We start from the raw sequence: 27,655 nt of genomic DNA, 5'->3' as shown, positions 1-27,655 counted from the left end.
TGTGTGTGTGCGTGTGTGTGTGTGTGTGTGTGTGTGTGTGTGTGTGTGTGTGTGCGTGTGTGTGTGTGTGTGTGTGTGTGTGTGTGTGTGTGTGTGTGTGTGTGCGTGTGTGTGTGAGAGAGAGAGAGAGCGAGAGAGAGAGAGAAAACCGACACATCGAGAATGAATGGGGTGCATTGAGTGGACGCTGTGGTTGGAAAGCCCCCGCGAAAATACCCCGACAGAGGAACTGCTTTCTTATAAATATCCTGTCACAGAGCTTGTTATCAGTAGCTGCAGCTACGTTTCAGGTGGGAATTTAGCTTTCTTCGGAACGAATAATAAGGATTCCTTCAATAACGCATTTGCCACTTGTTAACGGGCGATCATCAACTGAGATTTGGCCGAAATGCTGGCTTCACGCGTCCTGTTTTGTTGCACTTTATTTGTGTTCCAGGTAAGACAATTAGTTTCAAGTTCAGTTAGAAGGTTAAATAGTGTAAGATTGGTCGATTGTTTCATTTGAAAGTAACGGGAAAATATTTTTTGTTACATATTAGTCGGGTGGATAGGACTACTAAAAAGTCAGAACATATAACGTTGTTTCTGAGTATCCTGTAAGGAATTAGCGGTTGAGATACATTGTGACCCAAGTCAGCCAATTATAGTACTAGCCTCACCTTGGGCGTCGATGGGTCCCGCGCAGGGGTGGGGGACGGGGGACTGGAGGTTGGCGAGGGCTCCAGTTTATTTGGGTTGCGCAGTCTGGATTTAATTGGTCCAACTGACTCTTGTACTTCCGACTGTTGGTGGCAGAGAGAAAGCCAAGTGTCCGATGCTACAATGCTGAAGAGAGAGTGGGGAGGTTTTGAAAAGGCGTTCTGTCGGTATGTTGTTGAGGTGAAGGCGCGGTGCACCTTTTTTTACAGAGGATTATCATAGGTGTCTGCAGTGAAAGCGCAAGGAGAAAGTGTGCGGTAATAAAGTCTTTTGAATTTGGAGGCAAGGGGGCGTGTGAGTCACCACATAGGCACACATCGTCTCATCTCAGGGTTGATGAAACCACGGGAGCCCGACTCTGGGTCCTGAAGTCATTGTTTCAGAAAACAAAGATACTGAAACAGAAATGCAGGAAGAATGCAACAAGTTAATCAGTATCTATTTGAGGAGACAGAAACCAAGGCGACGTTTCGACTCTGACACCTTACCCAGTTCCGATTCTAAACGCGAATTGGCTTCTCTGTTCGCAGATGGCGCTTACTGGCCCGAGTTTTTATAGCATTTCCATTCTCTTTGACACGCACGATACTGCAAACGCTGCAGCCCCGTTGCCGCTTCGGACAGCGGACCTGTTCAAAGTTGAATCATAATGAGGTTGAAATTTTCAGCTGGGAAACGGTCCCTGAAACCGTGCGTTGGGAGGTCAGATTGGCCTCAATGGGCTAGGCCCTTCTGTGTGGGCCGCAGGGTCGCTAAGGGTGGGAGAGGGCGAGGCGCAACGGAGCCAGACCGCTGGGTTTGGGGTTAATCGCAGGACTGCAGGCACGGTACGGTTCGGCTGCTCGATCACCGTGTTGCAACTTCTCTTCACCACAATAGGCTGGAGTTTGTATCCCGGTGTTCACAAACTTGGCTCGGCAGAAAACGGGACATTCTGAGAGCGGCTTATAAAAGGAAATTTGCTTTGCATTCCAAATGTTTAACTTGGAGACTGCGCGACAGAAGTAGCCGGCGTGGGGGCTAGGGTACAGATAAGACCGCAGATGATGAGGTGAAGTTGAGTGACACAGTGATTCATTTTTGTTAGTACAGGTTGCACGTTGGGCTTCAGTGTAGACACCCTAGAGTGGTGCACACGTCTGAGGCAGCGCTGCCTACTCCAATTAGTTTCTGTTATCTACACCGAGTTAGGATTGAAGGCACAGTTTAGTTTATTACACCCAGAACCTGAATTTGATCGAAATGAATTTCTTTTTAACTTCTTCATGACCACAGTACCAACTGTGCGTTGTGTATAGGGATTACTATGCTCTCTTCCCATGGCGTGGTAACGTACAATATCTAGACTCTAGAGAAACAAAAGGTTAATATACTTGTGCATGTGCCAGCGCTTTTGAAAGAGTTATCTAGTGTGTAGGAAAGCGGTGAAATCTGGGGAAGAATTGATGGGAACAGGAGGCAATAAAAGGTGTCAGCATAGGGTTAATAGAAAACTACATGATAGATGGTTAGTGCGGGCTCGATGGGCCGATGGACCTTTTCCTTGCTGTATCTCTCTGTGACTCGGATAGTGCCTGGCCAGTGTTGGAGGGAAATATAATATTATTAGTCAACAAGATTAGACAAAGAAAGCCAGGTGGCTCATTTTCCTTCATCCTCCTGGAGAGATAGTAGTCTTCTACAATGCAGCAATAATTATTCTTTGAGTAATTTTGCAGACTTTACCTTTCAGGGATCTATTCTAGCCTAAATCTACATTTCCTGATTCAACTTCTGGATTATATCAGAGTAAATTTTCTGTACCCTCAAACAGTTTCTCAATGAGATCCTGGAAAATCCATCTGAAAGTCCCAAATTTCTCATTGACGTACTTGCTGACCAATGTAAACTTCTGCAGGCATCACTGGGAACTTTGCCCACATCTGTCAGTCAAATTCATCAAGATTTGGCCACGTGTAGGGGTCTTAATAAGCTACATCAAACAAACTATACAATACTGATTTTAATGTAGGACAGAGATTAATTACTTGGAGCCCTTGGTTAGATTGCATCTTGATTATTTTGTGTAATTTCGGTCTCCTTACCTGAGATAGAATGTTCTTGCTACATAGGGAGTGCAGAGAGGTTCTTCATACTGAAGAGCTGCAGAAGGTTGTAAAATCAGAAGCTCGAACAAGGGCTCTTGTCCTCCCCGGCATTGAGCACACCTTCAAAAGGCGATACCCTAAAAAGGCGTCATCCAGCATTAAGAATTCCATCACCCAGGACATGCCCTCTTCACTTTGATAACATCAAGGAGGAGGTAAATGAGCCTGAAGACACACACACAAGAAACAGCTTCTTTCCCTCAGCCATCAGATTTCTGAATGGACAATGAATCCTTGATGACTATCTCACCATTTTTGATTTAATCTCTCTTTTTGCACTACTTATTTAATGTAATTTTTAATATATGCATCTTATTGTAATTTACAGTTTATTTTTTATTATGCATTGCAATGTACTGTTGCCAGAAAACAACAAATTTCATGACATATGCCAATGATATTAAACCCGATTCTGACTCCCGGGATATTAGACTGCTGTGTGTGGTGTGACGGGGTTGAGCAAGCCTGTATCCATTAGAACTTTGAGAACAATAATAGGGAATCTCGTTGAACCTTACAAAAGGTCTGACAGGGATGGACCCACCAGATGTGAGGGGAATGTTTCCACTTCCTGAGGTTTCTAGAATAATGGGGTCAAATCTCACATTATGGGACAAAAGATTTAGGACTGAGATTGGGAGAAATTTCTTCAATAGTGAAACTCTGGAATCCTCTATTGCAAGGCAGTGGAGGCCAAGATGCTGAAAGTATTTCCTTAGTGGATAGATGCCTCAGCACAAAAAAGGCAACAAGTGATATAGGTAAGGAGTGGGAATATGGTTAAAACAGAAGATCAGCAATTATTAAATTGAATGTTGGAACAAACTTCAAGGGTTGATGGCTATTTTTCAATTTCTATGTTTCTGATCATGCTTCCTCATATTTATATATACAGGAGGAAATATGATCTTTAATAGGTTAAAATGAAATTTTGTACAAAGACCACAGTAACTCTCAGATGATTGTGGATGTTTCCACACCAATGCGCAAAGAAGAAGGAATTTCTCCCAGTCTAATGTAAATATGTAAATTTGGAAGAATTCAGCAAACCAATCAATATATCATGAGGAGTTCATCAGGTGTGGTGATCAATATTCATGATTCAATCATCACCAGAATAAGATTATCTGGTAAACTGGTTAATCTACTGTACATTAAAGATGAATTCTTGACCACGCATACTTCGTCACAGCCCCTGCAACTTAATGTTTGCCTGCAACACTCTATTCTGCATTCTGTTATTGCTTTCCCTTGTACCATCTTGCTGTATTTATGTTTGAAATGTCTCTGTGGACTTGAACTAAGTTTTTCAGTGTATCTCAGTATAATAGAAACCAATTCCAATTCTAATTTTTGTCCATTGCTTTTACTTTGGGATTATTCTGCGTGATTATTGAATATTGTACTTCTCATGGTGACTAAAAGTAAGTTCTTTTAAGCTCCATTTAGCACAGAATAACTGCAATTATATCAAAGCTGATATAAATGACTATATATATCAAGTGTAAAAATGTTATCTGCAAGGTGAGAAGTTCAATTGGCCTCTTCTTTCTGGTGCAGGAAGTAAACTGCTGTTATTCTTATGGGAGCTCAGCACTGTGTCAGTTGTAGGGGATTTTTGTTAGACAAACACCCTTCCCCATCCTGTAAGCTCTGGTTTAACAAATGTTCTGGGTACGTCTATAAAAAGATGTTATTGTAAAGCATTCGATGCAGAGCTCTTTGGTCAAGCACAAAGAAATAAAATGGATTGATGAAATACTTCTGGGGCTTTATAACTCGAGAAGCAAACACCATTTTACCACGGCACAGATTTACCTGAGTCACTTAGACGGTGAAACATCTCAGTGTGCTTCAGGACAACAGTTGGCCATTTATGGTCATGCTGAGAAGTTATTCTCCTCTCTCACTGCCTCTTAACTGTGCATTTTGTTGGGCAGCTTCAGACAGCTTTTTCTTGAGTGGCATATAAGTAAAGATAAGAAAGGGAGTTTTCCTCCCTTAGTCAGTGAATCGAACAGGTGTATACTCCAGATTTTTATACTGTTGAATTTAAATTTCCCAGTTGCCATCATGGGATTCTTACTGCGTTCTCTAAATCAATAGATCAGCCATTTTGGTTGCATGTGCTCAATTTAACTGCCTTGTATCAGCAGAGTTACCAAATGAAACAGTAGGCCAGGTCATCAAAAGTTTAGAAAAATACATATATGTTTCATGTGGAGAGAATTAAGAGGAACCTGGGGATTATACCACAGAATGGCGTTGATGCTGAGGATGAAGATCAGGAATGTAAAAGGGCCAGAACTGCAGAATCATAGATGGTGAGGTTAAGAGGAGATTACATGAAAAGGAAGAAGGGGCAGAGACACAAAGTGGTTTGAAAGAAAGAAACAGAATTTCAAAAATATACCACTTACTGGAACAAGAACCAGTGCAGTCGAGTAGATAGAGATGATTTGTTGAAGTTAGGCTGTCAACTGCAGGGGAAAGGGAAGATGTAGACCAGTTCAGTTGATGTAAGCTTCTGGATAATTTCTGGTACATTATCCACACAGTATATTCAGCAGGAGTGTTTAACAGCAACCTGGGAAACTACCCCTTACCATGTGTAGTGGCACTATAAATTTGTCCAGAGGGACCTATCCCATCCTCAGCCACATACAAACAATATTTTTAGGACTGCAAACAAATATTTTCAAATGGAACTTTGACTGTTTTAAGAACAGTTGCAAGGTTTTACAAAAACTTCCCCAAAAGTGAAGCCTTTGGAAAGAAGCAGGATTATCACAGTATTTTCCTTGTAATTGTCTACACTGGATCCCATTTCATGCCAATTCCTCATCTGCACATTAAGAAAGTGGTTATGTCAGCTGTGCTCTTGCTTTTCACAACATTGCTTCATATTGACCAATTTTTTGGCATGTTTTTCTGACAAAGCTACAGCTGCCATCAGCCATCTTTTATATTACTCCTCTTAAGTTCAAATCAATTAAACTAAATGTAGAGCAAAGGGGTCCCACCAGGCTTACTGCAACCTACGTCTCACCAATCTATAATAGGATCCCTGCTCTCTGTCGCATCTTCCATTTCTTTACTCATTGTTCCTAATTTTTATTGCTATATTATGCTTGGTTGGATTAAATGAAGACAGGTGGATCAGATAGTAAGAAGACTACTCAGTAAGAATGCTGTGATTCTCCCTTCCCACTCATTACATAAACACTCCGTGGCCACTTTATTAGGTACCTCCTCCACCTAATAAAGTGGACACTGAGTGTACCGTAGATTCATGTTGGTCTGGAACAAGTCACTGAAAGAAAGTCATTTGGCAGTATCTTAAAGATGATCATCATTAACAGCAAGGCATTATCTTCAGAAAGGAAGAGGCGCTGTGGTGAGAGGGGCAAGGATTCTGGTGCAGTCAGTGAAGGGAGAGAAATCAGCACAAAATCAATGATACTACAAAAATTTCTTAATTTTGTCATTGTAGTGCCTCTTTTTGATCTCAGTGGCTGTGTCACCGGAATATATTGGATTGAAACCATGTGCATGCCCACTGATGATAATTTATTTTATGCACACTGCTCAGCGTCTACAAATTAATATTATTAACACAAAGGGAAAGTTATTGCGTATACTCTTAGTGGCCACATGATTAGGTAGAGTGAGCACTGTGTGCATAAGTCAGTGCGCAAAGCTGCTGTATGTTGGGGGATTTTCCACCGACCCCACTCTGCAGCTGATCATATATTGCGAATGCTCAGTCTGACCAGCTCTCAGCTTTCTCTCTGTTATCCTTTCTGCTTCCTGTTTTGCATAAACCATATCTGTACTTTTGAGATGTGCCAGGAACTAAACGAGAATTTTATTTCTGGAAACAGAACTGGACAGAATGTTTCTGAAATGTTGTCAAGCAGAACCAATATGCAAACATAGGCAAAAATCTGATAGGGCACTCTTCTTATTAATCTTTTCTGACATAAATCATGGGAAAGAGGCTAAATCCAGGTACATTCCCACCAACAAAGAAAGAGAAAAGATTGAGAGTAGAGGAGATTCAAACAAGAGGACATGAGTTGAGAGTTAGGGGGCAAAAGTTTAGGGGTAACACAAGGGGGAATTTCTTTACTCAGAGAGTGGTAGCTGTGTGGAACGAACTTCTAGTAGAAGTGGTAGAGGCAGGTTCGGTATTGTCATTTAAAGTAAAATTGGATAGGTATATGGACAGCAAAGGAATGGAGGGTGGTTATGGGCTGAGTGCAGATCAGCGGGATTAGGTGAGAGTAAGCGTTCGGCATGGATTGGAAGGGCTGAGATGGCCTGTTTCCGTGCTGTAATTGTTATATGGTTATAAAATAAAGCAGGAACAAGTGTCATTCATGCCAGTTCTTAGAAGTCTTATGTAGCTGTACTAAAGGAAGTAGTTTGCTTTAAATAAGCTCCCAGTGATGAAAAATAAGTTTCTTATAACTTCTGTGCATAATGGCCCTTGTTTGAGATTCTCTCATTCAGTATCATATAAAATGCTGGAGGAATTCAGCAGGCCTGGCAGCATCTATGGAGTAGAGTAAACTGTTGATGTTTTGGGCTGAGACCTTTTGTCACGACTGGAAGAGTAAGGTAAGGGGAGGGGAGGAAGAGGTACAAGGGGGGAGGTGGTAGGTGAAACTGGGGTGAAGTATAGAGCTGGGAAGTTGATTGGTGAAAAAGATAAAGGGCTGGAGAAGGGAGAATCTGATAGGAGAGGATAGAAGACCAAGAAAGGGAAGAAGGAGGAGTACTAGAGGGAGGTGATGGGCAGGGAAGGAGGTAAAATGAGAGAGTGAAACAGGAATGGGGAATGGTGAAGGTGAGGGGGGGCAACTGGGCTATTACTGGAAGTTCAAGAAATTAATGTTCATGCCATCAGGTTGGAGGATACCCGGAGAGAACGTAAGGTATTTTTTCTCCACCCTGAGTTTTGGCGCATCGTGATGGTAGGGGAGGCAATGGACTGACATTACGGAATGGTAATGGGAAGTAGAATTGAAATCGGACCCTCTCTATCATACGGTAGATCTGGGGTGAAACTCTGTTCAACGCAGCAGAAGTGCAACACGTGGAAAAAATATTATTGCTCGTGCAAAGAAGAGAAACTCTGTAGATGCTGGAAATGCAAGCAACACACACAAAATGCTGGAGGAACTCAGCAGGCAAAGCCTCTGCTCTGGTGAGGTTTGGGAAAGTTGAACAAAAATGGAAGGACTTACTCTGCGTCTGAAGATTAAATAGTTTTATTTGTCACATGTATATTGAAACATCGAAGCGTATAGTGAAATGTGTTGTTTGTATCAAAGGATGTGCTGAAGGCAGCCCACAAGTGTCATCATGCTTCAGATACCAACATAGCATGTCCAGAACTACTAATCCTAACCATAAGTCTTTGGGATGTGGGAGGGAACCGGAGAATCCGAAGGAAATTCACACAGTCACAGGGGGAACTTACAAATTCCTTACAGACAGCAGTGGGAATTGAACTCAGATCACTGGCATTGTAAAGCATTACACTAACTGCTACGTGTCATGCCATTGTCTCTTACCTGGATGGCAGTTAAGCTCTGTCGCCATAGACTACCCTGACTTTCATCTTCTTGTAGGCATTCACAGTAGAGCAAAGAAATACAACAGCGTCAATGGAAACTATACACGAAGACTGACAAACCATGTGCAAATACAGCAATAACTAATTAAATAAATAATACCGAGAAGGTGACTAGTAGAACTTGTTGTGCAAGTAGAAAATGCTCCTAATCATCCCCGGATCTTTTGTAAATTATGTTAAATTTGTATCGTCTGGTTACTGCCCTTGCTAGGGCAAGTGTCTACTATTTAAATGGTAAAAACTTCTCAGCAATATTTCACCAAGAATTAACAATAGCAGTTAAAGCTGTAGAAAGAGTACAGTCCATTGAACAAAATATTATTAACAGCCGTCCACCTTAAACATGTCTGAACTATGAAGGTGTAGTTTTCTTTGGCAAATATGGGGTACAAAAACAGTATGATATCCATACTGATGCCATAGACTTGATTATTGATAAGAAACTCAGGCTTTAATTGCCTTGTTCTTCCACCACACTTAGGAGCAAGACTTTTGTAAAAAAACAATGTTCCATCCAACAATGTACTTAAGAATTTGTTGATGAATCTCTGTTTGCAAATTTTAATCACCTTTATCATTTAGTGTGGGTGTGGAATTTCTTTGTGAGCTAGGCGTGGTCTCCCCAAACTACTTTTTACTCAAGCTTCCATGGGCAAAGTTGTTTTGATAACTGCCTACTTGAAGAGCTTTTGCTACCTCGGGTTTATAGATCAGTGATATACATTGGTATTTTCTCCTGACATAAAACAGTTACTCATTAAGACAATTAACATTTGAGCCATTATTTAAGTTTGTACAACCAAGCTTAAAGCTATATTTCCAGAGTTAAAGGACGAAGTCATTAAACATTAAGAAATCAGTAAAAGTTGTACACTTCCCCTTAGTATAACCCATTTATATTGTATTTCTGAAGTCTAAATTTTGGTCTTTTCAAACAATACTTTTTGCATAAGAGTACAGCTCAGAATGCAGTCAATCCCAAGACATTAATCTTGAGAAAAATGAGAGGAATCTGGGACATTTTGCTGCTCCCTTTCTGCTCATAACAGGTACCTATAGTACAGTTTCATTATTCACCAATAGTCACTGCATGTCTGCAGCCCAGTAGTTAGCACTGTACACCCTGAGTCAGAAGTTCAAGCCTCAGATCATTTGAGACATAAACTCCGGCACTTTACAGATAACTTGACTACTGTCACATGGCAGTTGGTGGTGATTCTACAGAAGGTCAAGGCAGGAAAGCATTCAACAATGAAAAAGCTGGCATGGCACCCAATGCCAATTCGGCCGCAACCGGAACATTCTGGTCTGTTTGCAGTTTTTTACCTCAGTACGGGAAGGTTTTGAAAGCTCTGGGGAAGGTGCAGAGCAGATTATGGGATTATGCTATAAAACTGCAGAATTTTAGATACAAGGGAATATAATTCTGGATACGCTGGTGTTGCTTTTCTTGGAACAGATTTAATGACAATTAATAACGTTTAGAGAGGGGGGTGGTGTGACAGGAAAGTACCATTACTTTAGCAGAGAGATGAATAACTGGAATTGGGAATTAAAGGGGATTTAGGATTTTTGTTTTACACAGAGCATGGTAGGTATGGAATTTACGGTCTAGGATGCAGAGACACCAATTCTTCTGATATTTAAGAATTACATGTGATCTGCAAAGCCTCAGATCAAGAACTGAAAAGCATGATTTGTTTAAGTTCTGCTTTGGATCACATGGACAAGATGGGCCAAATAATCTTGTTCTGTGATGTGGAATTTGTGATTTTATGAAGAAATCACAAGTAACATGCAGGAACTAACTTCAGTAATTCCGGTTAATCCACTTTCTCTTTGTAGTTTGGAGCCCGAGGTCTAAAACACCACTTGGAATTTTTTTTTCAAGAACAAAGAAGTAATTGTTTCCCTGTTAGTCATTGGAAGTTTGGTATTTTTTTTCTGGGATTTCTGAGGCTGGAGATTTTCTAAGAAAAGCATTTCCTCTTTTTAAAGCAGAAGAACAACACCATGATTCACAGAGAGAACCCAAGTGCTTATAAAATGGCCATATAATGTGTGAAAGACCCATCGTTATTCCGCAGCAAACACAGGGGACTCTGCCTCTGGCAGCATCTGCTTGTGCTCCAGTGCAAGCTGAGGTGGGGGAGGGTCTTGATGGATAATGGTGGGGGGAGAGGTTGTGGGGTGGGAGTGGTATGGAGTGGTGGGGGTATGGTTTAGTGGAGGTGGAGATTACTGGGAGTCATTGCCATGCCATGGGGCAAAATCAAGTCCCGCCACAGTGCTTACTACTAACTGGAAGCTGGTTTGTCGCTGACTGCAGCCAAGCAGCGACTACTGAGATCAGACTGCATTCTGCAACACAGAATGAGGCCATTTGATCCACCTTGTCTGTATCATGCCAAGGAGAACTCTTTGGACCAAGGGTTCTCAACCTTTCTTATGCCGTAGAACCCTGCCATTAACTGAGGGGTCTGTGGACACCACATTGGGAACCCCTGCTTTAGACAAACCCCACTCTCTAGTTCTCAGTTTTCACAGCACAGAACACAGGCACTTTTTAACAGGGTCATCACTAGAAATATGAGGCAGAGAGTTTCAGACTCACCGCATCTTTGTGTGGGGAAAAAAACTCTTCCCTTACACCAATGGTCTTAAATATATGCCCCCACTTATTCACTGCTTAAGTAGGATATTCCTGCTTATCCCATCCATCTCATTATTGAGAGATGTCAGGAAAAGATTTGTTATTAACTAAAAGATTATTTAAGTAAAACTATAATCTCAGTAGGAAGAGTTTCATGCCCGGAACCTCCTGTGGCATGAGACACTTGAAAGACCATTACTCCATGTTGGAAATTGCTCATGGCAATTTCTGGGTACAATTCTGCTAACCCAGTACCGTTCTGTCCCAGGACATTTCTGGTTTTGGATCACACTTGCAATGATGATTGGTTTCATATTAGGTGAGCATATAATGCCTTCACATGTATTGCCTGAGAAATCAGTTCATGTTGCTTTCTTCTCATTGGCCATTCTCAGAGACTTTAATCAAGTTGTACTGGTGCTTCAGCTAAGTGTTTCCACACCAGACGCTGAATACCTGTCCATACCATTTTTCATAGTGCTGCTCCTTGAGCAGGTCCTGGCCTGAGGCTGGGAATCTGTATTACACGAGTTCTCTCACTTATCTCTTCCCTTCAGACCTATCTGTCAAGCACAATAGTTTTGAGGTGATGTCCCCCAAATAGATCCCAATCCAACTGCTGAAGTCGTACCTGATCCCCAGAGTCTTTATTCTCTGTGACAATCCTGACTTGACCCCAGTTTCCAGCTGAGCTCGCTTCCAACCTTCCTTTTCAGGCTCTGAATTGAAGTAGTACACAAAGGGAGGAGAGTGAAGAACATTCCTTGGTGGCCTGCACCCCAGGTCTCAGCACCATGCAATGACCCTTTAGTGAACCTGCCCCACCCCTAGTGCCAATGAGTTTCGAGGCCAGAATTGGCAATGCCTTGGGAAATCAGCAAACCTGGTAGCTGACAGAGATCTGGTTCCAGCTGGCACCCCAGACAATAATAACAACTTGTACAGCTATGTGGCATGTGTAATCTAAATGACCATTCTACCTTGTAGCTTTAATTCCTGTGCGTTAACATATCAGATGACGTGTCCTGGTCCCTGTACATAAGGGCAATCAAAAGGAAGGCGTGCCAGCTTGTTTTTCATTTTCATTGGAGGTTAAAGAGGTTGAACACACAAGCAAATGCCTGCATGTGTACTGCTGATAGTGTCCTGACAGGTTGTATCATGTCTGATACAGCAAATCAAATGCACAGAAATGTAGGAATGTAAGAGGCTGCAATGAGTGCTGGACTCAACCCAATATCTTACAGGCACATCCCTCCCCACCGCTGGGAATATTTATATGAGGCAGTGCCTCAAGATGGTGGCATCCATCATCAAAGATCTGCACCATTGGGTCATGCCACCTTCTCACAGCTACCATTGGACTAGAGGTACAGAAGCCTGAAGACCCCCACACCAGGTTCAAGGACAACTGCAGTACTGTGCAAAAGTTTTAGGTGCAGTTTCATTAGAAAATTGTCTGGTAAGTAGTTCCAGGAATCTCAGAGAACCTGGCACAGTTCTTCTGCAGACGTTGGCTGTCTTGCTTGCTTCTGCCTCTCCAGGTAATTGCAGGCAGCCTCAACGATGTTGAGGTCAGGGCTCTGTGGAGGCCTCACCACCTGTTGCAGAATTCTGTGTTCTTCTTTTCACTAAAGGTAGTTCTTTATGACCTTGACCATGTGTTGGGGTCATTGTCCTGCTGCAGAATGCAGTTGGGACCGATCAGACACCTCCCTGATGGTATTGTGTGGGGTGAGAATCTGCTTGCACTTCTCAGAACTGAGGGCTTTGTTAACGCTGACCAGATCACCAACTCCATTTGCAGAAATTCAGCCCCAAACCTGCAGGGAACCTCCACCATGTTTCAATGTTGGCTGCCGATACTTATCCACGTGACACTCTCCAGCTCTTCTACAGACAAACTGCTTCCTGCTTCAGTCAAAAGTTAAAAATTTTGGCTCGACAGTGCAAAGCACTTAGTGCCATTGTTCAGCGCCCCTGTTTTTGTGCCTAGGCGAGTCTCTTGGCTTTAGTTCCACTTCAGAGGAATGGCTGTACTCTTCCATGAAGATCATTTCTGACAAGCCTTCTCCAGACTGCAGAGGGCGCACTTGAATTCCAGTGGTTTTTGTGAGTTCAGAGCTGATAACAACATTGGACTTCTTCCGATTTAGAAGGGACGTCAGTTTGATGCATCTCTTGTCTGCTGCGCTCAGTTTCCATAGCCGACCACTGCGTTTTTGGTCCTCAACCATGCCTGCTTCTTTGTGCTTCTTCAGAATAACTTGCACTCCCATCTGCCTCAAAATTTCTGCTTGGGAGAGACCTTGCTGATGTAGGACGACCACGTGACTCTTGATATGCTCACTCTTGCTACGGTGTAAGATGGATGATTTGAAGGTTAAACCGCCACATCTGCCACACCCTCACCTTTTAGCTTGATTGTCCTTCACCCAGTTTGATTTCTTCTACACCCGTTTCTGTTTCAGTTAATCAGTTAACTCATTACTCATTAAGTCATTGACCATCAGCACCCTGTTTGTTATCTTTGTTTAATCGTGCACTGGGCTATATACCTGCAGAGCAATCAGGTTTTTATTTGAAAAGTGGTCTATAACTTAAACTTTCTCTGTACATCAAACACGAGGAAATCTGCAGATGCTGGAAATTCAAACAATTTAGTCCTGGTGAAGGGTCTTGGCCCGAAACGTCGACAGCACTTCTCCCTATAGATGCTGCCTGGCTTGTTGTATTCCACCAGCGTTTTGTATGTGTTTCTCTGTACATTTAATTTTTTTGGGAAAGCGAGTGTTTGGAAATCTAAAATTTGCTTTCTTTTCAGCAGACACATTAATGCAGAAGACAAAAAAAAGCATCAAAATCAAAATTCATATAAAAATCTAGGAAGCTTAAGCCTTTTGCACTGTACTGTGCTTCCTTTCAGTCCTTGAAACCAGCCTGTACAACCTTGATCACTACCTCAGTTTAGCAACACTATGACCACCTTACACACCAATGGACTTTTTTTGTTCTATTAGCATTCGTTCTTGTATAATTTATGTCTAATTATATTTTTCTTGTGAGTGGTTTTCTTCTGACACTATGTGCCTGTGATGCTGCAGCAAGTAGGTTTTACATTACACCTCTGCACGCATGTACACATAGTGACAAACACGACTTTGAAAGTTGAGATAAACAGGAGGGGTATTTCAGCACCAAGCCAAAGGAGGGGCCATTTGAGACAGCTTTGGGAATTGATGTGCTGTTTATCCAAGAAGGCAAGGCCAGTCTGAGCTTGACTGGATCATTGATACAGGTTCAATTTTCCAATTATGCCTGCGTTTCTTTTTCAGTGCTGTCAACATGCCTCAAGCAGCGCCTGCGATTCTGTCTCTAAATACGCAAAGTTTGGAAAGTGCTGCAGTTTGTGCCCACCTGGTGAGTAATGATATTAAATATCTGAAGCAAAGTGCCGGGGAAACGCAGCAGGCTAGGCAGTAGCTACTTAAGGAAATGGACAATTGACATTTCAGGTCCAGACACTTCATTTGGACTGGAAAGAAGGAGAGGAGATAATAAGCACAAGAGATTCTGCTGACGCTGGGAATCCAGAATAACACACAAATTCTGGAGGAAGTAAATAGGTCAGGCAGTTCTTTTGGAAAGGAATAAACAGTCAACATTTCGAGCTGGGGCCCTTCATCAGGACTAGGAAAGGAGATAGCCAGCATAACATGGTGGAAGGAAAGGGGTGGAACAAGAGCTGGCAGGTGAGGGATGGGGTGATAGATAAGTGAGGGAGGGGGAGAGTGAGAATGATGTCAAGAGTTGGGAGGTGATAGTTGGAAGTGGAAAGTAATGAAGATGATGAAATCTGATAGGTGAAGGAGGTGGAACATAGAATTATTTGAGGAAAGTGGGGTGTAGAACGTGTGTGTGTGTGTGTGTGAGTGTGTGTGTGTGTGTGTGTGTGTGTGTGTGTGTGTGTGTGTGTGTGTGTGTGTGTGTGTGTGTGTGTTATGGGTGGATGGAGCTGGTGATGAAGCCAATTGGGTCAGGAGGAGAAAGAAAAGGAAAATGAGGGAAAAGAGACAGAGAGGGAATAGTTACCAGAAGTTTGAGAATTTAGTGTTCATGTTGCCAGTTTGGAGACTGCTCAGGTGGAATATGAGCTGCTGTTCTTCAGATTTGAGTTTAGCCTTGACCCGACAGTGGAGGAGGCCATGGACAGATGTACTGATGTGGGAATGGGAAGTAGAATTAAAATAACCACCTACTGGGAGATTCCAGCTGGCACGATGGACTGAATGAATGTGCTGAATGAAGCAAATAGCTGAACTCAGGAGCAGGCGTTGGCAATTCAGCATGTCCTGCCATTCATATGAGATTATGGTTGACCAGCAAGTCAGTTCCATCTACACACCTGAATCTGATGCATTTGTTGGAGCACCAGAGGTATGTCAGGCCAACCCAGTCAGAAGAGAGATTCACCCCAACCCAAGAGCGTCAAAGTACAATTCTATTCCCCTGCCACTGTCAGACTATAAACAAGTCAATTTACCAATAGTACCATGTTATATAGTGTGGCTACTTGCTTCCCTATGGGGAATCTGTTGGGTGGAGATTTCTGGGCTCAAATTCATTTCACGTGACAATGGTGGCGACTGAAAACAAAGACAGGTTAATAAACGTTCATGGAAAATACTGAGTACATTTTCCATGCTGAGAGTGTCGAACTTTGTTTTTTGCAGGCATGTACATGAGCAGCGAGTGCACTGAGAAAAATGACTCAAAATGTCAACCATGTGGTCCTGAACGTTATCAGTCAAAGTGGAACAGACTGGAACATTGTCATCTGCATAAAGTCTGTACCAATAGTGGGTATCATTTATTGCTACGTGTCTAATTGATCAGAGCAAGTTAATTAATTTTTAACTCGAACAACTGCTCCATGAGAATGACTTTCACGATGTCATCATCTTAAAACTATTGGGGAATGTACTTGTGTAGAGATGAAAAGTACTTTAACCAATACCTTGAGTTACCTGCCTCAATTACTATCAACCAGTAGCACTTACATCCATTGTGATAAAGTGCTTTGAGAGGTTGGTGATAAGACCATAAGATATAGGAGCAGAAGTAGGCCATTCATCCCACCATTCAATCATGGGCTGATCCAATTCTTCCAGTCATCCCTACACTCCTGCTTTCACCCCATACCCTTTGATGCCCCGGCTAATCAAGAACCTATCTATGACTTGGCCTCCACAGCCACTCATGGCAACAAACTCCACAGATTTACCACCCTCTGACTAAAGTAATTTCTCTGCATCTCAGATCTAAATGAGCATTCTTCAATCCTGAAGTCATGCCCTCTTGTCCTAGACCCCCCTACCATGGGAAATAACTTTGCCATATCTAATCTGCTCAGGCCTCTTAACATTCTGAATGTTTCTATGCGATCACCCCTCATTCTCCTGAACTCCAGGGAATACAGCCCAAGAGCTGCCAGATGTTTCTCATATGGTAACCCTTTCATTCCTGGAATCATTCTCATAAATCTTCTCTGAACCCTCTCCTTTCTAAAATAAAATAAGAAGTCCAAAACCACACACAATGCTCCAAGTGTCATCTCACGAGTGCCTTATAGAGCCTCAACATCACACCCCTGCACTTGTATTCTATACCTCTAGAAATGAATGTCAACATTGCATTCGCCTTCTTCACCACCGACTCAACCTAGAGGTTAACCTTTAGGATATCTTGCACAAGGACTCCTAAGTCCCTTTGCATCATGAAGCACATCAACTGCTGCCTGAGAAGTGACTTGGATCCACTCCGATTTGCCTACTGGCACAACAGGTCCACAGCAGATGCCGTTTCATTGGATCTTCACTCAATGCTGGAATATCTGGACAGCAAAAATACATTCATCAGGATGCAGTTCATTGGCTACAGCTTAGCATTCAATAATATCAGCCCCTCAAAACTAATCAATAAGTGCCAAAACCTAGGCCTCACTGCCTCCTTATTCAATTAGATCCCTGATTTCTTGACTTGCAGACCCCAGTCAGTTTGGATTGGAAACACCACTTTCTCCACAATCTCCATCAGCACAGGTGCATCACAAGGCTGTGTGCTCAGCCCCCTGCTCTACTCACTTTACACTTATGACTGAGCACAGCTCCAATGCTCTATTCAAGTTGTCACCGCTGTCATAAGCTGAATCAAAGGTGGTGATGAATCAACATATTTGAGGGAGATTGAAAATCTGGCTGTGTGTAAGCCACAATAACAACCTCTGACTCAAGGACAGCAAGGCTAAAGACCTGATCATTGACTTCAGGGGGAGGAAACCAGAGGTCCATGAGCCAGTCCTCATTGGAGGGTCAGAGGTGGAGAGGGTCAGCAACTTTAAATGCCTCAGTGTCCTGCATGTGTGTAATTAGGAAGAAAGCACAGCAGCACATCTACTCCCTTAGAAGTTCGCGAAGATGTGGCGTTACATCCAAAACTTTGACAAAATTCTATACATGTGAGGTGGAGAGTGTACTGACTAGTTGTATCATGGCCTGGTATATAAACAATGCCCTTGACCTTAAAATCCTGTACAAAATAGTCGATACTGCCCAGTCCATCATGGGTAAAACACTCCCCACCATTGAGCACATCTACGCAGAGCGTAGTTACAGGAAGGAAGCATCCATCGTTAAAGCCCCCCACCTCCTAGGCCATGCTCTCCTCCCACTGTTACCATCAGGGTCCAGGAGCCCTAGGACCCACACCCCCAGGAATAGAAACAGTTATTACACCTCAACACTTAAGCTTTTGAAGCAGAGAGGATAACTTCACTCAACTTCACTCGTTCCATCAATGAACTGTTCCCACAACTTATGGACTCATTTTCAAGGACTCTTCATCTCATGTTCTTATCATTTATTGGTTATTTATTTGCAATTATTATTACTTTTATTTCCTATTTTCTATTTGCACAGTTTGTTGTCTTTTGCACATTGGTTGTCTGTCGTCCAGTTGGGTGCGGATTTTCATTGATTCTATAATATTTCTTAGATTTATTGTGTATACCCATAATAAAATGAACCTCAGGGTCGTATACAGTGACATATAAGTACTTTGATAATAAACTTACTTTGAAATTTGAACCTAAGTATTGTTTTGTTATGGCCTTCCTTCTGTTGCAGGAAACAGGCATGTGATGAGTGTTACCTCTTGTAATTCTCTAATTGTCTCGTTGTAGATGGAGGATTTGTGGTTGAAAAGGCTGGCAGCAGTACCAGTGATACAGTCTGTCAGTGCCAGGTTGGGAAGCACTGTGTCAATAAGGACTGTGAGATCTGTGAAGAGAACAGCGTCTGTGAACCCGGCTATGGAGTTGTGTACAAAGAAGGTAAATCTCCCATTCTTCCTCAAACACTCATGGGACACACAGGGAGAGGTCATCAGCTGTGATGGATCTTAAACAGAATTGGAAAATGAATGAACTGGTTCCCCCCCCACCCCCCCCCCCGTCCCAGATTGAGTTATTGCTTTGTAGCAGGAAAATTTCCATTGTGCCAAAATGACAGCGTTTTGATTTTTCTTCGTAATTCTAGGTACTCAAGCTTATCAGAAACCCTGCTCTTAGTTAGGTTTGCCTCCAGAATCACAGAAACACATTTCCCCCAAATTAAAAAATTGAAATTCACATCATATTGTTATCCTTCAGTCTCAGGACTTACAGTAGGTCCAATATACTGGAAGACTTGTAGTTTGAGCCTGCTGGTTGATATGCTCAGAAATCATTGTGCTTTAGCAACTCTTCAGGCTTGGCATCTTCTCTGACTTGGCTCTGACTGGGTCTGCCTCCAACCCAGCTCCGTAGAACATGTAACCCATGATGGAGACCACCTTCATCTTGAAATGCAATCTTTACTTGTTTACCCTCCTCAAGGCTCACAGCATCTGGTCCTTGTCCAACTCTGCTATGGTCTTCACACCACCAAGGCCAGTTCAATTTCTAGTCTTTGCTGAAATCTCCCAGGCTGTGTTGATTCCAAGCAATGTTCTGCTCCAATGTTGTCTACTGAGTGGTGTGTAGAAAGTTCAAGTTCCCGTTTAATTATCATTCAACCATACATATGAATATAGCTCAATGAGACAGCATTCCTCCAGGGCCAAGGTGCAAAACACAGAGCCAACCATCACACACAGCACATAGAGCACGTACAGCTATGAAAGCAGAAAACATACGGTCACAAAAGAAAATAATATTTACAAAAATAATAAAGCCGAAGTCCCTGAGTGTGATGGCCTGTAGATTGATGGTGCACGAATGTTGGCCTGGAGCCACGTCTCTGCAAGACCAGCTCGCAGCAGTTTCTCATATCGCCCCCAGTGCGGCCACTGATGAAGGCAATCCAGCTTGTCTTTCACCAAGTGAACACTGGAGGGCAGCAACGACAGGAGGAGCCAACCCCCAATGCACTGTGGAACCCAGCTTGTCTTCCACCGTGTGAATACTGAAGGGCAGCACTGATGGGGGAGGGGGGGCGGCGAGTCACCAGGCCATCGTAGAGTCCAGTGGTACGCACCCCGCTACGGCGCCTCCTTCCTCATCGGCCACAACAGGCTACCCAAGGCACAAATGAGGCCTGGTCCGTGCCACAACTGAGATCATGCCTATGAACCAGAAAGATTAAATAGGAGCCCTCCTCATCAAGCTCCATGAGACAGAGCCCATTCTCTTCTCCAAACCCAATGAAAATCCTTGCTCAGATCTGGTGAAACCTGTACTGTCCTCATGGGTGAATGGATCTGTGTCTGAGCTCCATGAAGGTCGTCTGTATCCAGGTGGAACCTCAGCTTGTTACTTGACTTCTCGATACACTGAGCTGGGTACTTGCGTTGGAGTACCTACTGGGCAATTTTCTCTGCTTTGGGTTGACTTTATAGCTTGGCCTTAAGTTACCCTTAAGATAAAGGGAATGTGTCTTAGAGGGAAGACAGCTGGCTGCTTCCTGTCACCACCAGACATATTTCCTTCCAGTTCCCCTGTTTAGTGAAGGAGATCGTATCTGCATCAGTGAGATCATAGCACTGAAATGATCTTTATGATCATGTTACAGTGCAACTCTGTCCCATTTGCTATGCCATGGTAATCCCAAGCAGAGGTATGAGATTTTGTTGGTCAACTCTGTTGAAATCCATATTCTTTCTTGTAACCAATTTGGTACAATGACATAAGGATGAGAGAATCTGCAGACGCTGGAAATCCAAGCTATACCCCCAAAATGCTGGAGGAACTCAGCAGGCCAGGCAGCATCTATGGAAAAGAGTGAACAGTTGACATTTTGGGCCGAGACCCTTCATCAGGCCCAAAATGTTGACTGTTTACTCTTTTCCATAGATGCTGCCTGGCCAGCTGAGTTCCTTCAGCAGTCTGTGTGGTACAATAACATCTTAACTTTCTTTAATCTGGTTCAATACAATATGAACTTTACCTTCCATCTGTCCAAGATTTGGACAAATTAGTTGCTTTGAAAGATGCTCAGCCATCTCAGTTGGTCCTACTATTTTTGGTCTCAGTTGAATTCTAGAGCTTTTTCTCTCTCTCAGTGCATGTCCATGTGTTATATCAATCGGGAGAGACCGTTCCTTATGTCTGGTACTCCAATTCAGGCACAGCTTCTAAACTTTAATTTCAAATGCCATCACTCCTGACATCAGATCTCCTTATCTCCAAGATTCTGGGAAAACAGTTGATAATTTAAGTCAACAATAAGGGTATTTTATTAAATTAAAGAAAGACTCAATCAGGACAGCATTTTCTTCCTGTGGCTTTTTCCACAGAAGCAAACAACTTCCTGCAGGTTCTGTTGTGAGCTATGTTGCAGTCTAAATGGGTTTCAGGCCAATATCCTTAAAGCTATACACGGCAATGGTTGTTAATCTCCAATATTATGCATTAGACAAATGTTACAGTCTTGTGAGCTGGATGTTCTCTATCTCACCAGAATTATTCTGCAATGTTCCAAGAAACCAGTGTTCTCACAAATCTATCCTCTTGTGTACTTCCTACTCTCTTTACTCATCAACAGCAGAAATGCCTTAAGCTGCTGGCTCTAAAATTCCTTTGCTCACTCCATCTCAATCTTCCTCCTTCAAAAGTTAACGCACACCAGTCAGGTAGTCCCTGTCCTGGGGTATTTCTCCTTCTTGTGCATTTTTATTTGGTTTTGAAGAGTGAAGTGTTTTGGAATGGTCTAACTCATTAAAAGATTTAATGGGGTTTACTTTGCCATAGATTGGGACATAGATGATGGCAATATTTTAATAAAATGGTGCATTGAATTATTTTTAGACAGTTTGCAAATAAACTAAGTAGATCATAATTTAAAAGCACACTTTTCTTTTTCCCAGAAGGTGCAAATTTCACAATACCTGTGTGTGAGGTATGCGAAGCTGGATATTACTCAAACATATCTTCTAACTTGGAACCCTGCAGGAAATGGAGCGAGTAAGTCTGGCATGGAATGAAATTTCCAGGATATAATACTAACACATTTCAGAAGTAGTTTAACACAGAGTCATGAAGAGCACAGAGATTACGATGCTGCGTTGTACAGATGTACAAGACAGAAAACCTTGGTCTGATCTCAACCCCAAGGAAGAAGATTTAGTTTAGTTGTACCAGTGCAGGGATGGGAGAAGCAAGGAGGGAGAGAGAGAAATGTCAGGCGTGTTCCTTGTGATACCAGCTGAGAGAGTGTTCATAATGCATGAGCAATTTTTTTTTGGTTCTTACAATGTTCAACTACTGTTTTGTGTAACAGGAGAATTAAAGCAGGAGTGAGCTCAATTTTAATGGATTCTTACATAATGAAGGGAGAGGCTATAATGGCAAAGTTAGAGTACTGGAGGAGTAATTTTTCCAGTGGAGAGTTTGGTGTTGGGGAATCAGCTTCCATTGGACAGGAGAGAGGTGAACATGAATGAGCCACATGAACCTTTCCCTTCCCTAACTGTACGGAATGTTCCTGTGCTAAGGCACTGTGGCCTGCAGCTAATGTCTCACCTTTGGTCAAGTGTGAAAGACTGTTCATGCTTCAACACATCCGGAGCTGTCTAGCTACCAGGCTGAACTGCTAGTAGCTAGATCGTGCATGATGCAGGAGCTCTCAGCAGAGGGGATAAAAATAACCAAAGTATTTCCTGTTTTCTGCCTTCAGTTGCGGCTCTCTCCATACGTTGGAGAATGGAACGACAATGAAGGACGTGGAATGTGGTAAGTTCCACATTAGAGATTTTAATTTAAAAATACAATTGCATGAATTTTACAATGTTGTAAATGTTAGCAATCTCACCACTCTGTTCTAAAAAGCTTTGTTAAAAAAGGGAAATGCACTATCATCAATTGTAAGTGATTCATAGACCATAGAACGGAACCTAACAGGAACAGGTCCTTCATGCTGTTGTGCAGAATTAATGAAGCTCGTGACACTTGTTCCCTTCTGTATGCACATGGGCCATGTACGCCATATTCCTTCCTATTCAAATGCCCGTCTATGAGCCTCTTTAATGTCTCTATTGTACCTGCCTCTACCAGCACCCTGGTCATACATTCCAGGCACTCACCACTCTCTACATAAAGAAAAACTAGCCCTGCACATTTCCCTTTGAACCTTACCCCCTCACCTTAAATGCTGCCATCTAGTATTAAATCTATCAAAAAGGTACCAGCTGCCTACTCAATCTATGCCTCTCATAACCTTATAAACTTCTGTCAGGACTGCTCTTGGCCACCACACCCCAGAGAAAACAGCTTTCAGACTTCTTGCATGCTGTGTCTAAACTGAGGGCATTAGAAGTTGCATTTCCCACATCGGTAACACCTCTCTCCACAGTTCTAACCCCAGGAAGTACTCGGTAAACAATCACTGCACAACACTACTGGTCACTCAGATACTGGGAACTTACAGTAGGTGAGGACTAAGTAGATGCCACAATGGTGGGAGAAGGTTAGCAGAGACCTACCAAGCAGGTAGTGGAGGAGACTGGACAGAATGGACCATGATGGGGGCAGTTTCCTTGTACAAAAAGTATCCAGGTCCGGTTAATCACCTCTGTGCATTCTTATTTTTGCATAGAGTTCCCCAAGGTTCTGCGATGAATTGCAGCCGTATAGCGGTGATCCTGGATTCCCCAGCATTGAGCAGACATGGGGTAACCTCCAGCACAAACTCAGGGGATCTGCAGGAAATGGCACTCTGTACAGATTGATGCAGGAGATTATAGTCACAATGCAACAAATATTTGTAAGGGAATTAGTGTTTGCATCTTCAAGGTTTCAATTGTTTGTATTTAATTGGATGTTTTTTGTGTTTCATTTCTATCAAAAGTACTGAAAGTAATCAAATTATTAAGGCATTAGAATGTTGCCAAACAGTCAACAACATTCAAAAGCATTTTTGTACTGTGACACCGTTGATGGTTGGATGAACCAGGGGTGTAACTTTGCTGGTTTTCAGCAATTTTGTGGCTAGGTGTTGCTGTGTCTGATGGGTGCCTCATTACTGAAGTTGCAGCTGGTTGTATCCGAAAAGCTTCCGCTAGGAAATCGGTGAAGGGTATATGAGGAGTTGTTGTGTGGTTCAGAGTTTTAATACTCATGGCAAAATTGGTCACCTAGTATTGTATCCATCTGGGATCCTGCAACAACATGCAGCCAGGAAAGTGGTTTAACTGACCACATTATTTTGTCTCATTTCTCAGTCCTTCTGTAGTATTTATTGGCAAGTCATCAGACCCCCTGCCTGTGGTCCAGCGGATGATTAGCAGATCATGATTTGAAGATGTCTGCAGTCTATCCTCTGCAATAAAAGTAATGGTATAAATAGTTCTCATAGACTCAAACCTAATTAAAGTAAAACCAAGGCTTGAACATCAAACTCCAAGCTTCTGTGGCGAGTCCTTTGATATTGTTAAGTCTGTTGCTGTACTCTGGTGTGACCGTGGGCTAAGCATACAGCAGGTGATGAGATCTGATGTCTTTTTAATGTCATCGTACACCTGTACTATCCCTCAAGTTACTCAGTTACCAAGAGTATTCTCTCAGGGAATTTTGTTGATTTCTTGTCCTCCCTACTGACAAACATTTCAAGGAGTTGGAATTTGGTAGAGAATTGTGATCGTTCATTATCCTTTTCATTTTCAGGCACGCAAGTATCTTCATCCAAACTGGGATTGGTTGTGGTCATTGCACTGCTTAGTACAGTACTTTCTGTCATCTTGCTGTCCTTCTTCATATATTCAGGATATAATCAAGGTGAGCAGTTAAAGCTTTTCATTGTGTTTATTTTTTAACCATTTTGTAGAGGTTACACTTGTCAGGATACTGGACTAGGGAAATTAACAACACACACAAAATGCTGGTGGAACACAGCAGGCCAGGCAGCATCTATAGGAGAAGCACTGTCAATGTTTCGGGCCGAGACTAGTCCTGACGAAGGGTCTCGGCCAGAAACGTCAACAGTGCTTCTCCTATAGATGCTGCCTGGCCTGCTGTGTTCCACCAGCATTTTGTGTCTGTTGTTGTTTGAATTTCCAGCATCTGCAGATTTCCTCATGTTTGCTCTAGGGAAATTAACTCCAAGTTAGCTGTCCATTATATTAACCACCCCAGCTCAGGTACTGTTGATGAAATGAATACCCAATAGAACATTGCCACTGTAGGTAGAGCAAGGATTATGTTAAAAAATAAAAACCTCCTTTATAGTCTCCCATCAGAGATTCCCACAATAGAGTGAGTTATAGTTAGGATCAAAGCAAGATTTTCTGTGGTCTGATTTGAGCTTTTGTCTTCCCAAAACCTCAGGACAGCATCAGGTGTGTAAGCTCCAGCTCCAGCTCCATCCTGTGGTTGTATTGGATTGCCATAATATATTCCAGTTAGTGGCAGCAAACCAGTCCTTTGGCTCCATCTGCTTTCTGGGATGGATGTTGGACACTATGCAACAATGTCACCGAGCCAATTCTTTCTGTGCTTTATCTTTTGTTGATCCATGCCTACTGGAAATACATAAAGGTTCTTTTCACGTTTGTCATTCATCACCTTGCTCCAGGTCAGGGTGTTGGTGTTGGCTCCAGGTTGCACATCCTGACTGATTGCATTTCTTTTCTTTATTTCAGAGAATCGGACCAAGGTGTGGATTATATTTACCAGGCTGGTAAGTTGTGTAATGAACATTCTTGCATTTCATGCTGACGCCTTGATGCTGAACCGGGGAGCGATCCCTGATGATGACTTGGCTATCGAGGCAGGGTGGGGCAGGGTTCACTGATACTCAGGAAAAGTGACCAGGCGAGTTGACACTGGTGGTGAAAAGGGTCACGATAGATGAAGAGAGGGAGTAGAGAGAGTGCTGGGGTGGGCAGGAGTTCACCGACTTGAGTTGAGGGAAGTTTCTGGTCATCGAAAGAGAGAGTTGTTGATAGCAATCAGGAGGGAGTCAGGTGACCATCGTGAGGGGAATTATTGACTGGGGAACTCAGCGACTTGGAGAGGGAGTCATTGATGATTGGAATGATGGAACAGATGATGATCAGGGAGAGAAAGTGATTGGGGAAAGGGTCGACATTGGTGCTGAGGTGCACAGCTTAGTGCTGACTTGGGTAAGGACCAAGGAGAGCAGAGGCTGGGTGGTGGCACTATTTACATGCTGACACAGTGATCAAGTGGCTGTGTAACTAGAGCTTCAGCTGGCGGCAGGGACTGATCTGTGGGTGTTACCTGGAGGGTAGATTGCCACCGATCAAAACCATAACAAGCAAAGTACCCTCTGTTCTGTGCTTTGTCTTTCGATAAGATGACCCGGGGTTTCGTATTTTCAGGTGAAATGCGCAGAGCCTACAAAAATGCCAGTCCAGGAGCTGACTGAGAATGGAAGGATTGTGGCTACAGCTGGCGATGAAGACAAGAGCCCAGAGGTGATGACGGAGCTTCTGCTTGTGTAAACGGCTGGTGGATTAAAGCTGCAATGGGCTAGGCAATGGCACTGATGTCTTTAGTTTGCTGTGTTTTTTGCCGGATCCAGCAACAGAGGCCTTTGACCTGAGATGATCTGCAACAATGAACTTTTTAATCCTGACATTTGAAAGCTGGTTTGGAACAGCTGCCACAGTCACCTTTGGCACTCTGTAGTGCATCTGGCCCTGACACAGGGGCAATGAATGGATGAAGCAGCGTGTGCAGCGACAGGACAGGTAGATGTTTGCCTGAGTTGTAGTAAGGGAATTTACTTCCATGTTTATGTGGAGACAGAAACTTCTCAGCTCCAAGATGTTGCAGCTGGCTCAATACGGAGGAACGTTTCATTCTATCAATCCTCCTCTTGCACTTCCTCAAGGCAAATAAGTATCAGTGGATGTGAAAGTAGTTGAGTTATCTATGTGGAGTTCACCTGTGTAAATAATCAACTGTGAACATAATCGGATATTCAGGCTGTTTTCTGTCCTAACCCTGGCCTCTCCCCACTCTTCCACTGCAGCCCCATTGTCCCCATCTCTGTATATTCTCCTGCTGGCCTATGTATGTATATATATATATATATTTTTATAAATGTACAGCTGTAGTTTATAATAAATGTAGAGTTATAGAAAGGAAGACTTGTGTTAAGTTGTCAAGTAGAGTCTGTTGTCATTTGCTCATGAAAAGCTTGCTTGCAGCAACATCACACACATGTTGGCATGAACAACACAGAATATAAGTTGTATATAAGTTACAGATAAACAATAAAAGACGTTGAAGAGAGAGAGAGAGAGTAAAAAAGACTGTGCAAAAACAACACATTTAGTGCAGAAAAAAAACATAATCAGTGATAAGCCCGTGGTCATCTAAGTAGTGGTCTGTAGTGCCACATTACTGAGGTGACAGAAGCCTATGGAGTGAGTTTTATGTTTGTTATGCTGGCAGGTGTTCAAAGTAAATTTATTATCAAAGTATACATATGTTACTATATACTACTTTGAGGTTCATTTTCTTGCAGGAATTTACAAGAAAAATATAAATAGAATTTTACAAAAAAGCTATACTTAATCAGAGGAAGCCCTACAAAGAACCAATGTGCCAAAGAAGACAAACTGCAAATTAAAATAATGTTGAGAACATGAGTTGTAAAGAGTCTTTGAAAGTGAGTTTGCAGGTTGTAGAATCAGTTCGGAGTTATGGCGAGTGAAGTTGTCCAGGAACTTGATGGTTGTAGGGTAATAACTGCGTCTGGAACTTGTGTTGTGGGACCTAAGGCGCCTGTACCTCCTGCTTGATGGGTGTATTGTGAAATTGACCAATCTCATTCAAATAAATGTTTCTCTGATATAAAAATATAGATGCCCATGATATGTTCAAGGTTCAAAGTACATTTATTGTCAAAGTATGTATGCAGTATGCAACCCTGAGATACACCTTCCCTACAGACACCCACAAAACAAAGAAGAGCTATGTAACCTGTTCAAAGAAAAAATATTTCATGCAGG

The 27,655-nt window shown here is 42.6% G+C and overlaps 1 protein-coding gene across 3 annotated transcripts; it reads left to right on the top strand.

Annotated features, from left to right (window-relative positions):
* LOC132399675 (tumor necrosis factor receptor superfamily member 5-like) lies at positions 1–27,482 on the top strand. 3 transcript variants are annotated; one of them, XM_059980323.1, is made up of 9 exons: positions 1–436; positions 14,479–14,563; positions 15,877–16,002; positions 18,384–18,533; positions 21,545–21,641; positions 22,354–22,409; positions 24,339–24,449; positions 25,313–25,350; positions 26,015–27,481. In XM_059980323.1, the coding sequence occupies exons 1-9, from the start codon at positions 389–391 to the stop codon at positions 26,135–26,137; spliced, it is 834 nt and encodes a 277-aa protein (XP_059836306.1). In that variant the 5' UTR covers positions 1–388; the 3' UTR covers positions 26,138–27,481. The 3 variants fall into 3 exon arrangements, with proteins under 3 accessions (XP_059836306.1, XP_059836307.1, XP_059836305.1); XM_059980324.1 differs by lacking the exon at positions 1–436 and adding an exon at positions 755–866; XM_059980322.1 differs by lacking the exon at positions 1–436 and adding an exon at positions 10,398–10,634 and having other exon boundaries at positions 26,015–27,482.
* Positions 27,483–27,655: the final 173 nt, after the last annotated feature.

The sequence above is a fragment of the Hypanus sabinus genome, chromosome 9 (assembly GCF_030144855.1).
Source record: "Hypanus sabinus isolate sHypSab1 chromosome 9, sHypSab1.hap1, whole genome shotgun sequence".
Taxonomy (NCBI): Eukaryota; Metazoa; Chordata; class Chondrichthyes; order Myliobatiformes; family Dasyatidae; genus Hypanus; species Hypanus sabinus.
This window is presented reverse-complemented; position numbering and strand designations above follow the sequence as displayed.